At 31.6% G+C, this 14,727-nt stretch overlaps 2 protein-coding genes across 2 annotated transcripts; one reads left to right on the forward strand and one right to left on the reverse strand.

Moving 5' to 3' along the window:
- Positions 1–4,910: 4,910 nt before the first annotated feature.
- On the forward strand, positions 4,911–5,796 carry LOC133288933 (uncharacterized). Its single transcript, XM_061486776.1, has one exon. It carries the CDS (start codon positions 4,947–4,949, stop codon positions 5,655–5,657), a length of 711 nt encoding a protein of 236 aa, XP_061342760.1. The 5' UTR covers positions 4,911–4,946; the 3' UTR covers positions 5,658–5,796.
- Positions 5,797–8,615: 2,819 nt separating this feature from the next.
- On the reverse strand, positions 8,616–10,865 carry LOC133288915 (pentatricopeptide repeat-containing protein At3g62470, mitochondrial-like). Its single transcript, XM_061486754.1, has one exon. It carries the CDS (start codon positions 10,825–10,827, stop codon positions 8,857–8,859), a length of 1,971 nt encoding a protein of 656 aa, XP_061342738.1. The 5' UTR covers positions 10,828–10,865; the 3' UTR covers positions 8,616–8,856.
- Between the last annotated feature and the right edge of the window lie 3,862 nt (positions 10,866–14,727).

Here is a 14,727-nt window from a genome sequence, read left to right on the forward strand (position 1 = left end):
TATGATTTTCATTAACTTTTACTAGACAGACAAACAAATTTTTTTTTTCTCGTGCATTGCACGAGTTATACTTAATTTTTAAGGAGTTTTTTTTCTAGGGTGCTAATTTGGAACATTATCCAAAAAAACTTAACATTCTTAATGAAAAATCCATGTTATTTAAGGTAAAACGTAAAAAAAAAACAATTTAGAATCATATAATGAGTCAAGATATCAAGTTTCAAGTGTTTGAAGCAGCGATGTTATTGTCACCTCATTCTTTAAGTCTTTGGTGGACCCGAATGTATGTTGTTGTTTTTTAAAAATTTATCATCGTGGGTTCTTTATATTGTTACAAGTTTTTAGCATGTGTATTGATTTGATGCTGTTTAGACACATTTGTTCCAATGTAAGTAAAAAATAGGACTCATACATGACCATTTGATTAATTTTCTTTCAAATCCCTTTCAAACAATGTTTTTTGGTTTCTAAAAAAAAATAACCCATTTTTTTTGCTGAGCTATTACTTCTGGGTGTTAACATATTAGCGTGATTTTATTTAATAAGCATTTGCATTTTGTATCGTAGGCATAAATATGATGGTAGAAGAGGATGTCCCTAGTAATGCATAAACATAGGAAATCACATGTTTGGTATGTGTTGAACTCATCCCTCCAATAATTGCTAAAAAATGACACTGAATTAATAGCGTTTTCTTATTATAGGTACAAACTGGTCTTTTAATTTCATATTTGCTTGGTCTATTTGTTACCTTGATTTTATTAGTTACTGTTATAGTTAGCAATAAGTTGTATGCATTTTTTTTTTTTAGTCATCCTCATTTTAACATAGCCTACTATGGCGTATTTATTTTTTTCATAACTCATCGAGTAGAGAACTATATTTGATTTGCATAATATTAATCACTCTGGATGGCAGATTTTTGCAAAGTTCTGCGTTAATGCTGTAGTTTTTTCCACCTGAAACATAGAACAAGATAACAATACAGGTTTTTGTAAGTATAAGGTTTGCAGTGTGATTAACCAACCATGACGGAAGACAAATATTTTGTTCTCTTTCTCCTGGACATCGCACCAGTAATTCACTAGTATCTTATAAAACTCCTTTATTAATCATTCCACGTGTGAACTCCTTTAATAGAGACGTATCAACATCATCATTGAGTTCACATCTCTCTTTGAATTAATTGCCGAACTACTACGACCACACAAATGAATGTACATGGTTCAAGAAATTGAGGATTTTAATATATGTATTCATTTCAACCCGCAAAAATTAGCTATCCACTAATATCACAGATGTGGACGGCATCATGAAATCAATGTTAAAATTAGCTGTATTCAAAAAAAAATATGCTAAAAGTAATAGAGTGTTCATAAAGAAAATCAAATCGCGATGATCAAATCAAAATATCAATGTCCGAATTAACCAAAAATAAAAAAATAAAACAAATCACATATTTCAATTTGATTGGATCAGTTTTTATCAATTTTGAATATTATTGATAGCAAACTATCTTGTTGTAATTTTTTATTATTTATTAATCTATTTTAATTCTTCATGAGTTTTAAGAGTTATTTTAGTTTGAAGACTTGAATTTTTCAGTAGTTTGTAATTTTGTATAACTTTATTTTAATATAGCTAGTGATTTATATGAGTGAAATTATAGGCTTTTTGAAAAATCAAAAACCGATCCTATTCAAGCCAAATAATATTGGATTGGATTTAAAATGAATAGATAATTAAATGATCAAACCGAAAGAATTGAATCAGATGATTTTTATTTCAAAACCAATTCAATCTAAATCAAAACACCCTAAAAATCAGCATGTTGAAAATTTAAGTAATTTTTCAAAGAGAAAAATGGTAATATAGATAGGTAAATCGGCAAATATCTATTCAGAATATTATTATCAGATATTCATTGATCAAAAGATTTTTTTACACAAATTATTCGCCTGTAAATCTTTGAAAAGGATGATTATTAAGCAGGTTTGATAGTCAAGGAAAGGAATAATACCAATCCATGCATGAGACCGTTTCAATTACACACAATCACAAATAAAAAAAAGAAAGGAAGAAAAGTAGGAAACATAATCTACCTGCTTCTCCCTAATGTAGGGCTATATTTGATAAGTCTGTCAGAGTGTCACTGTATTCTCCTCACAATATGCATTATAAGAAAATATAAATAGATTAAGAAAATCATAAAATGTAACAATTATTTATGTGTCCAAATCTAAATTAATAAATAAATAAAAATTATAAAATAACCTGCGACTCAAAATAATACCAAATCTCTATGAGCACACAGTGCGCATCATCTTGAAACAAATTAAGAGTCATCCTCAACAGTCAACACTAAACATCATAGAGAGGATTTTTTCACGTTGAAAAGGACATAACATGGTGATATGAGCAATTATAACTATACAAAAATATATCAATAATGATAAAGAAGGGGAGAGAGAAAATATTAAGATAGATAATTACTAAATCATAATCATTGATTTATCTTTATATATGATTATGATTTTTCCACATAATCATATCATATTTTTTTTTTAATACGAGAGGATACATTTTCTTACATTTATATATGTGTACGTTTGAATTAACTTCTTTTATATGAACAAAATAGTAAAAGTTCTATTTAAATTGTAAAACACCATTGAACATAATCAAAGGAAATGATAAGTAAAAGAATATTTACACCATGTAGAAACTCAATTATTTTATCATGTGTTGATATATTACGTTGATAATTTATATTACATAAGATCCACAAGCAGTTACTCTCACTTAATTAGCTTCACCCTGCTTCTCGTTAGCTATTGTTTTTAACTCATGAGCTCTCTCCTCTTTCGCTTGCCATTCAAAATTCTCTTAATTACAGTACATAGTAAAATTACAACAGAAGAAGAGCTTATAGAGTGACTGGACTGATCAACGTTGGGCTCATTCAGCATGTCAATGGGGAATATAATAATACGAAAAATAAATAAAGCGTGGACTTCTGAAGGCGAGTGAAAATGTGATAGGGGAACCATTTTTTTGTTTTTCTAATGCAAGTTAACATCATAAAGAAATGGAGAGAATGAAACAAACTCACTTTCTTTAATAAATTGGCAATTTGCAGCGGCACAGGCAAATATCAAGATTCAACGGTACCGCGTTGTGAGGGCAGCATGAGTTGCACGTGCGGAATTAGTCTTATCAGTATTTCCTATTTCTTCGTTCAACAACATTGAATGATTGAATATGCCAGTCCAAGCAACGAATTAGATTCTTTTGATTATTCTGCTGCCAAATATTCATTTACTAAAATGCCTTCCTGAACAGAAGCCGGAGAACACGTGCCACTCTGTTTCTGAATTATGATATATTCACAAATATTATTACCAGCCCACACCTAATGCTTGCTTTCAAATATTTACTAAATATGTATGTAATCCTTTAAAATTTTGTATTTATACTGAGTTTGGAAGAGAGAAAAAAATTTAATTTGACAAATTAAACTCAAATATAAACAATTGTGTAGTTGAAACAAATCATAAACTCAAGTAGTATACAAGTAAATTATACACATACATGTAATAGGTAGAGAGAAAAAGGTGGGAAACGATAAAAGAAATCTCAGAGAAAAAGAGAATAGGGAATTATAAAAAGAAGGGTGTTGCTGTTATTGTTATTGTCTAGTTTACACACGATGTAACTAACAGCAATAATATAATTTGGTAGCTGCGCGCATGTGCTTACATTAATCACGTGAAACTTATTTTAATAACAATTCATAACTACCGTGAAGTTCATATTTTTAATTGGGTCTGTTTTTTTATGGGTTAGTGTAGATGATTTTTTTTTCATCAGACATATAAAACATGGGAATCACTCATTTTTTAAAAATAAAATAAAATAACAAAATTTGTAGAGATATCCTGACTTTTCTATGTATTATTGCAGAAGTTTTTTTTACAGCAACAACCGAACTGCAAAACCTATACCATATATAAAAAAAGAGGATAGATATATTTACCTCCAAAAAAGTTTATCACTCTTACAATCAATTTAATTTTTATCAATCTAACGGTTATAATTTATTGAGAATTAATAATTAATTAATAAGTGTGATTCAATAAATATTATTAATTTTCAATAAATTATAACCGTTAGATTGACGAAAATCAACGGCGATTAAATTATTTGTAAGAATGGTAAATTTTTCTGGTTGTAAGAGTGGTAAACTTTTCTGCGCTTAAGTTTATTCATTCCATTAAAGAGTGGTAATTGATACCTTTCATTGAAGAGTTTTATATCTATAACTCTAAAGTCTCTAGCATCGCAAGAAACTTGGCATGAAAAATTGCAGCTGATGCCGACCACAGTAACATAGGCTTTCGATTTTGTGTAGTTTGGAAGCAACTATCAATAATTGCTATTGCTACTGCTAGGGCAATTAGTTTCCACATGAAAGCTTTGGTGCAATCGCCAAACCAACAAGAAAGAGATGCGACCAAGAAATGTCAACATCTAAGAGAACAGAAAAAGATTGGCAATAGTAATTGACATCAACTAGTCGCCAACCTCATATCTGGCTTTATCTAGTAGCATTCATAATTCTGTTTTGCCACACCCAACCATTGCTTTTGCCTCTTCTTAAAGCCACCCCCATTCTAAATACTTAACATTTACATGGAAAAAGCAATGTCTTTTTCACTCGGAATATACAAACAGCACACTACGATATTGATACATTAACAAAGAAAATGTCTCAAATCCAAAACGTGTAAATGATTGGTTGAATTCTTCTTGTAATTTCAGGGTTCACGAAGGGCAATATAGTCATCAAGTGTATTAATATATCTTATCTACCATGCCTTGGACAATTTACTAATTCTGCTTATACAATTCAAAATTCTCAGCTGATTTTTCAAAATCCAGCATTGATGGAAGCAGAGGCAGTCTTGAAGCTCTTTGATTCTTGCTGGTTTGGCCTTCAAAATTTGAAGGAACACTCAAGTTCTTTAACATCAACAAGTTCTCATGAAAACCCAGATCATAAAATTGAAGAAGGACAATCAGAACCTGTGCTTTTGAGCATCCAAACCAGTCATACAAGGTCCATGAGCGACCAGTTGAGCTCCATGACATGCTTCAAGCATGATTCTCTTTCCCCAGACTCTGTCTTTTTCTCACCAAAGCTCCAAACCGTCCTCTCAGGAAAAGAAGTCACAGAAACAGAAGCTGAAAAGCAAGCACAGGTGCAACTTGAAGTGTTGTTACCTAAGAAGAACATCACAACCCGGGAAAGGAGAAAAAGGGAAAGCAAGAGTTTGTCAGACCTTGAGTTTGAGGAGCTAAAAGGGTTCATGGATCTGGGTTTTGTTTTCTCAGAGGAAGATAAAGACTCAAGCTTGGCTTCAATAATTCCTGGGTTGCAAAGGTTGGGGAAGAATGATGATGAAGAACAAGAAGAAGATTCTAATGATGAGCCAGCAGTTCCAAGACCTTACCTTTCTGAAGCATGGAAGGAAAGGGAAAGAAGAAAGAAAGAAAACCCGCTTATGAATTGGAAAATTCCAGCTCTTAACAATGAAATTGACATGAAAGATAGTCTCAGATGGTGGGCTCACACTGTTGCTTCCACCGTCAGATGATGAAGTTCATGGTTCAAGTTGTTTCTGTATAACATAAGTATTTTGCTTATATCTTTGAAATTTTATTTAATTTTTTTTTGGCTATATTCATTTCCTACTTTTCTATATCTTTAACCCTTTTTCCTTCTGAAATCTGGTAGAACTCCACATTCCCCGTTCCATTTACTTGTAAATTGTAATTTTAGACTAAAGGGAAGGGAATGTCACTCAGCTTTTCAGATCTGTTAGCTCAATCAGTTCGTCTGAGACAATGTCTGTTGCAGTAGGTCCATGTCAGGTCTGAATAATTAATTCTTTTAAGAATTTATAGTAGTATAACTGTGTCTTTTAAAAAAAAAATAGTAGGATAACTGTGGTAATATATATACCGAGGAAAATTTATATTTACAAATTTTTTTTAATAAATCTTACAAACATAATTATGTATTTTCGATAATAGATTTGATTAAAAATGTATTTCTGAAAATATATAATGTGACCCAATAAATTGTAATTATTTGTATATAATTTATTGAAATTAATAGTTAATTAATAAATATTATCTAATAAATTTTTTATTATATATATATATTATTATATATATATATATATATATATATATATATATATATATTGGCCTATATTCATTTTTTTCCAGTAATATGTAACTGTGTTCCAGAGAATTTAAATGTAAGGAAGCCAAAAACTATTAAATGTATAACTTTTGTAAGATCGGGATAATAGCATATGCATAAATGGGGGTGTAAATATATGACGTTAGATTATACTTTTGATATAAATAAGTGAGGTCTGTGTAAAAAAATTTAGATTACAAATATAGTCTCGGATTACAAATTTGACTTGACTTTTATTTTAAAAATAAAAAATTGGCCTAACTGTTAGTCTGATTAAGCTTATTAAACATTCAATAATTAAAAAATAACTAAAATAATATTTTTATTATTCAAAATTATTAAAATAATAATTTTATTTATTTTATTTAATATAAATAATATGATATAGGAAGGTCTGTAGATTTATAGGCCTTATATATACAAAAAAACGTATGACCTACTTTCTAAATAGATTTTCTTAAAAATCTAGACATGTTTTATTTGACTATTTATAATAATTCACTATATATATATATATATATATATATATATATATATATATATTACTACTATTTTATTTATTTTTTATTTTTTTCAACCCTTTCATATCTTTATTTGAATTCATCTATCATCGACTCTAATTAATTTGAAATAAAAATATTGTTAATGTTGATATTATAATAATTCAAATTTAACATAATATAGGTTAGATTATAAGCTCGTGTAATCTAACATAATCTATTTACATTCCTTTACATCATTACAAGCTGATTGGCGGAGCCAGAAAGAATTGCCAATACTTAAATTGAAGAACTCAGAAGCATCTAAATGTTTCTTAATCAGAAATTTATGAGTAACCAAGCACAAGGACATCTGTTATGCAATCATTTGATTGATGACCTTTCAGCCACTCAAAGATACACCACAAGTTGATGCACTTCTTTTAAAGTGCAACGATATATGGATAGGGTGTTGTCCATCAGAAACCACACATATCTTAGTAGATGTGGTTAAAAAATATTTCAATTCTTATTTCATACCTAAATAGGAAATATTTCAGTCATTCATCTGCTCTCTGACATTTCTGTATCGGATCTATCTGTGCCGATATATTCTAGAGATTTTTTGTAACTCAAGTGAGCGACACTGATCAAAAGCGACATTGATCAAACAAAAATTTGTCACGTGTCAGCATCATATGTTGTCACGTGTCTAATTCATTCTCGCTGGGTGGTGTAGTGAGAGTATGACGTGATATTTTGACAAAATTTAATTAAAACTTGACGTACATATAAATATTGTTCATAGAAGTAGCATATTAGTCAATGTCCCCTCAAGTGATATAACATTAGAAGTACTTCTTGTCTCGTTAATATATCGAAGAACCACCAAATCTTTCAATTACTAATTTATTATCATTTTTTAGTTATTAAATCCCACTTTTAAGCATACAATTTAAAAAATATATATGAAGAAAAAAAAACTTTTACTATATTATCGATAATATATAGTCATATTAGATTAATGGTAAGAATATTTAGCAGTAAGAATATCTTACTTCTGTCATTATTCTTTACTCCCCCCTATTTGAATTTGATTACGAATGGAGTAATATATGGACAAATGTCCAATATAATGCAATATGACTGCCTTAACAAAAAGAATACCTAACAATGGCGACTGGTTTAGTTGCACAGATGCTGACAATGATACTCTCAGTTTCTAACAACTTACACCACTCGGTATGCGTTAATTTTTTAAAAGAGTATTGTTTGTCACCAAGAGTTATAAGATTAAGCAAATATTCCTTAAAATAATTTGTAAAAGCAATCCCTTAAAATATCCAGACTCATCCATGTTCTTATTGCTAATTTGTAAAAACAATCCCTTAAAATATGAACAATCAATAGATTGCTCATCAATTAAAGTACTTACAAGATAACCATCCATAGTATATAGTATTGATGTTAGTATCCTTTTTATAAATTTTATATGGATTAGATGTAACTAAAAAAGTGTAGAAATCCTTTATCAACATTGTGGCAAAATGTATGACCATGGCCAGTGGCAACTGATTCTAAACCCGAGCAAATTTTTTGTCGAAGGCAAATCTATTGCTAAACTGCAGATTAAGCCTAGAATTATGATTGAAAAGAAGTAGAAGTTTAGGTATGGGAATATAAAACTACAACAAAAATACCAGATATAAAGCAGTTTGTCATGTGATAGTTACCTGTTATTTTTCCAATATTACAGTAAAGCAATCCACACATTTTATATATTCAGAAATGTCAATTTTGTTGATTGCTGAAATGTAAAACACCACCAAATATCGTTACAAACTCCACAATAAGGATCAGTCGAGTTTTTCATTCAAACTGGTACATGCCATTGTACAACACTGGTTTATAAGTTTCAACCAATATCAATGTACAAAATAAAGACCTAAGTAGATTTTATTTTATTTTTTGGAGAGGGAGGGTGGGGGGAGACAAAAAAGAAGTTTACACAAAAGCTAGAATCCAAACAAGATAATAAGTGGAATTCTGTTGCTATTATAATCTTGGACCAAAGGGGTTCAGGCCACCTACAAGGCAATCAGGTATTCATGTAAACTGCCTACCAGATTTTGTAGGCTCTCTTCTCTTGAAACTTTTCTTCATCATGTCAGCCCAACTAGCAAGGACATTAGATACTTCAAACTTACCAGCAAATTTCATCTTTTGAGCTAACTCCTCAAGTATGACAGGATTCCCAGCTTTAGAAAAATCAGCAGCAAACTTGTTGTAATCAAGCTGAGGAGCTTTCATCCCCTTCTCTATCATCTCCTCTAAATATCTACATGCCTCATCAGACCTGCCCTGTCTTATAAGCCCACCAATTAATACAGTGTAGGAATTATCATCAGGACAGCACCCCTTATGATGCATCTCATCCCAAACTGCACGACCCGTTTCATAATTTTTTGTCACAAAATAGGATTTCATCATCATGTTGTAAGTGTGAATTGTTGTTTTGATGCCACTTTGAACCATTTTCTTGTATATTCTCACTGCATCATCTGGCATATGTTGGCTTGCCATCAGTTTTATTAAAGCATTGTAGGTCCTCCCATCAGGTGGACAACCTCTTTCCCTCATTTCCTTCAGTAGATCGTATACCATATCCATTTTCTTCTGCCTCCCAAACCCAGTGATCAAACATGTGTAAAGGGCAGCATCAGTTTCACATCCACGGTCTATCATTTCATCAAAATATTCTATAGCTTCATTCAGCATCTTTTGTTTACAGAAGTCCTGTATCATAATTGTATAACTCCGAACATTAGGCAATGGACCTTTGGCTTTCATGACTTCAAATAACTTGATTGCATCGGATTTCTTCTTACACCTTAACAACCCATCAAGCATAATATTATGTGCAACAATATCTGGCTTAAACCCCTTATCAATCATCTCATTCCACACCCTCCCTGCCTCCAGCAAGTTTTTCACCCTGCACCATCCATTAAGAAGTATGGTGTAAGTTTGCAAATTGTGTGTAAATCTATCTTTCAGTTTTTCAAAAACGACTTGTGCTTCTTTACCAAGCTTTGCCGCACCAAGACTATCAAGCAAGAAATTAATAGCATCAACACTGACTTTAAATTTGTACTTCTTCATCAGATCAAAGATCCCAACAGCTTTTTTCCTTTCCTTTGCAGAAGCAAAGGCTCTGATAGCAATGGAGAAAGTTTCCATTGTTAAAAGCCCCTTCTCACCCATTTCCTCAAGCATTGCTACCATGGTCTCAAATTGTCTAGTCTTACCCAAAATATGCATCATGGAGTTATAGGTCCTGGAATCATGTGCAAACCCAGGCCTCTTCCCTGCCCAACAAAAGAACCGAAATGCAGGCTTCCTAGCATGCTTGAACCGTTGCAGCACATCCACAACCAAATCATGTGATAACTGAACCCCACATTCATCAAGAACAGCCTCCATGTTCCTATCCAATGCAAACAATTCATCAATCACCTTGCATACCCTATCAACCTCATCTGGATCAGCACAGGATTCAGCTTTAACACCTCCACCATCACCACCACCATCACCACCTTGATAACTATTATCATCATCCTCGATGCCAGATTCAACCCCAGAATCAGCATCACCTCCAGTAACACTAGCAAATGCCCTGGGATTACTCAAAAATGAAAACTTTCCTCGAAAACTAGAAACGGGCAACCCAGAAAAACTCCCCGAATGGGAAATCAACAGGTCTTTTTGAAGAGCAAGTAATGCAGAGGAGTGTGGCAAAAGAAATGGAATTTGACAAGAAGAATGATAGAAAGAGCTATTAAGAGGAGAACGAAGCAAACGAGACAAGGACAGAGAGCTACCACAAGGTAAGCACACTTGCTCTCCTCTTCTTTGTCTTCCATTTGGTCGTCCCTGATGGATAGAGCGAAGCTGGGTGGTGGAGATGACACAGCAGGAGCCATGTGGCAGTTGCAAATTTGGGTGCCCACACAGTAACAACGTTAAAAATCGAATCTTGGAGGAGGTTCTGCTTCTGTGCCCCAGAGAGAGAGTCATTGAAGTGCCATTTACAGTGCAGAAAGCAACAAAAAAAGAAGAAGAGGTAGCAGTACTTCGGTGTGTTAGTGTGGCATTGAAGGAAAGGAAGGTTGATGAGGTAGATGGGTTAACCGTTGATGGGCCCTAGACCAAATATTTGGGCCAGTGGAATATTTCATATAAAGTGATAAAAAGCTCATAAGCAAATAGAAGGCAATTGGGTAACGATCATTTTAGATTGGTTCTATGTATTAAATATTTGAGTTGTTATAAGCAAATTAATGATGAAAATTTTGGTGTAAGATTTTTTATTTTTTTGGAAATTGTTCCAAGGATATCATTCGGCCGAAAGCTAAGGATTAATTTACCCGAGACGAAGAGATCAAAAAATCAGCACCACTAGGGATAGCCTAGTGGTGTTGGGTGTGTTTAGGGTGTATTAGGTGTGCGGTTTGATTTCCTGTAATGTCCAAAAAAAAAAAAAGATCACAAAATCATAGGTACAGCCTCTCCCAACAAAGCTTTTTTTATAAATACGGCCAGAGATTGAATTCCTGTCAGCATGTTTAAAGGACCTAACTATCTACCTACCAACTGTACCTAATTTTGTCAGTAAGATTTTTTATTCTTACACTAATGTAAAAACATGCCGTCCTAATACAAACATTCATTAACTGTATCATGTGGGTTAATCTAGAGCTGTTAATGTTGTATGAAATTGAATATTTTGTTATTATGATTACGGTTAACTTGTCATATGACAAACTAGCACAGCTAACGGTAATTGGTAATTCAGGATAGAAATTTTCTACAAATTTATGAGAAACACTGACTAAAATGTCACTTTTCACCAATTTTTTTACCTAAATATCATGCGAATAGTGTTATTTTTCAATCTGCCACGGGGCAAGTTCGCTACAGCGGGTAGCGAACTCGGTTTACTGACGTGTCACATTTCTAGTGGTTAACAAGTACCAAGTAAAAAAATATATATATGAAGTTCCCTACCTTGGGTAGCGAACTTTGGTGTCCACTAAAAACGTGACACGTCAGCAAATCGAGTTCGCTACATCGGTAGGGAACTTGCTCCCGTGGCAGATTGAGAAATAACACTGTTCGCATGACATTTAGGTAAAAAAGTTGATAAATAATGACATTTTGGTTAATATTCCAATTTATGAAAGGCCAGTGTCAAACCCGAACTTTTATTATGAGCTTTAACCAAGAGAAAAATCTTGACTTAATATGTATAAGTACAATATACGGGTGTCTCCCTTTAGTGAGTAAGAATAACAATATTGGCATGGTATGTGAGTTTCATCAATGCAGGAAATGATATCGTTATACTTATTGCTGGAATCATGATTAGATATACAACTTGATAGAAATTGTCATATTCAAAATGTACTAACCTGAGTAAACCAAAACCAAATAGAGTATGGGTTTTATAAGAGTTATCTTATAGGAAAAATGATTATGTAATGTTATAGAGATTCGTTTTGCGTGCTTTAATTTTTTATTTATTTTTTTGTTTTAAAAAATGTGGGCCCCACAAAATATTGTGAGTGTGGAAAAGTTTGTTGTATTATGTTAAAAGATAAAATGAAAACTTATAAAGTATATCTCGGATTGATCGTAACTCAATAAATTAAACATAAAAAAGTGTATATGAATTAAAAATGATAAATTATTTTCTCATTTCATGTAAGATAGTACTGTCATGCTCTCATCACATCAAAAGATAAGTCATTCTTTTTTCTTTTAAAAAAAATGATGGCTCCACTTTATTTATCCCAGTATAAAATAAGAATTATCTCTAACAACATAAGAGATATAGTGCTCGTTTGGATGAGCTTTAATTCCTAAAAAAGTTGTTTTTTTTATAAATAAAAGTCCTTTTGAGAATTTTTAGATGTTTGGATAACAACTTTTTAAAAAAGCAAAATTTAAAATAAAAGTTAAAATGTTACTTTTTTTTTATAGTCAGTAGTTGATTGCTTTTGAAAAAAGCAGAAATTAAAAGATAATATAATTTTTTTTGGACAAAAAGATAATATAAATTTTTAAATCATAATTTTAACCTTATCCTATCATTCCTAATTTATCTCTTCTTATCCTAAGATCATGCTATTTTATCTCTCTTTTATTGTAATTTTATATATAAAAAATGATTTTTTTTATTTTAACATCCAAACAATTTTTTTATGTAAAAGTAATTTTCAGATCATTCATCCAAACGTAAAATAACTTTATCTTATAAAAAAAGTTATTTTAAAAAAAATAATGCATAAAAATTTATTTTTTTTAAAAGCTCATCCAAACAGATCTATAATGACCCTTAAAAATTTATGGTAGCTCATTAAACTTAAAACTGTAAAGGGAAACAACAAAGATGACTCTGGTTTTGGTCAGCTCGTTTTAGGAAATTTTTAATTGTGATAAGAGAACCTACATTAATCCACTGGGATTAGCCTAGTGATGTGGGGTGTATGTGTTAGGTGTTTGTAGTGTAACGGTGTGTGTTCAATTTTCATGTAATGCAAAAGAGAACCTACATTAATTTACGAAAAAAACTACTCTATTGTAACATAAGAGTAATTTATCTCCTATAAATCCATCGAAAATCGTGACACTCATTTTTCTTATTTTTCTTTTTTGTTATATGGTGGGCCGCATCACATATGTGTTTACAACATGAGATAAGATTTCTTATGCAACATAAGATTAAATGAACCCTTATATATATATATATATATATATATAAACTACATTAATGCATGGGTGAGATGTGCTACAATCACGCCCCGTGCCCACTGTCTAGTGTCTACCACCGCCGCTGGTTTCCTAGAAAGACCAAATTGTCTCTCTTTATTACACAAATATAACCACAAACATAGGGTAGATTGGTCCAGTGATAAATCACAACGGGAATTTCGCCCTTTCGTTATTGGCACCACTTTCTATTTTCTACTGTGTCTATGTTGTTGGAAATGACTTATATTTTGTATTTATATAAAAATTTATATTGATGGGTTCGGCAAAAAGCCAATTATTGATGACTTATTATTGAGTCATTATATTTATCTCTTTTTTAATAATTTAAACTTAAGTCCATAAATAATTACTGATATGATTTTTTAAATTTTATTTATATTCTCATTTATAAAGAGTATAAATAAATTGAATATAGTAAAGCAACTTAAAGGAGAGGAGAAATATTCTCACTACTAAAAATTTTCATTATTTATCTAATCACCATTAGATTAATATTTTCTCTCTCTTCAAAATTTTTTTAACATTCTCTCTTTGATCTAATGATGACGTGATCACTAGTAAGTTAATAGTAATAATTTTTTATAGTTACAATATCCTCGCTCCCTAAAAAAATCAGGATAAATTATTGTGTAATTTTTTCTCTTCCCTTATTCTATTTTCTTATCAGCGATCTTGTGTGTTGTGTTTGTGTGGATTTTCAACATTGGTCCAAATTTGAACTAGAGTGAAATGATGAAAAAGTTTCTGCATTTATTTTTTCAAAGCCTCCTCGTTTGTTGTTTTATATATAAATATAATAAGCTAACTCAAATCACGTGCAGGGACAGCGTCATGGATGGTTCACAGGTTTCACAAAGCTTTGATTTTCTGTGGTTCTACACCAACATCTTGACTTGCAGAGATGAGCAAGTAGTAGCTTCCGAGACTGATCAATCTATACCTTCAATCCATGCCAAAGAGCCTCCCAAGAGAGATTCACAGAAACCCAATGCCCCTTTCCTTCTGAATCAGCAAAATGAGTCTGAGAATGTTGATAATATGATCCCAAGGTGTGTCAAATGTGGTAACATTTCCACTGCGTTCGAAGCAGAGAGAGTGATTCTTGGAGGGTTTGATGTTAAGGAAGCTAATGGGTTTTTGAGG

This window comes from Gastrolobium bilobum, unplaced genomic scaffold (genome assembly GCF_033153095.1).
Source record: "Gastrolobium bilobum isolate Gb01-03AN ecotype WA unplaced genomic scaffold, APGP_CSIRO_Gbil_v1 utg714, whole genome shotgun sequence".
NCBI lineage: Eukaryota > Viridiplantae > Streptophyta > Magnoliopsida > Fabales > Fabaceae > Gastrolobium > Gastrolobium bilobum.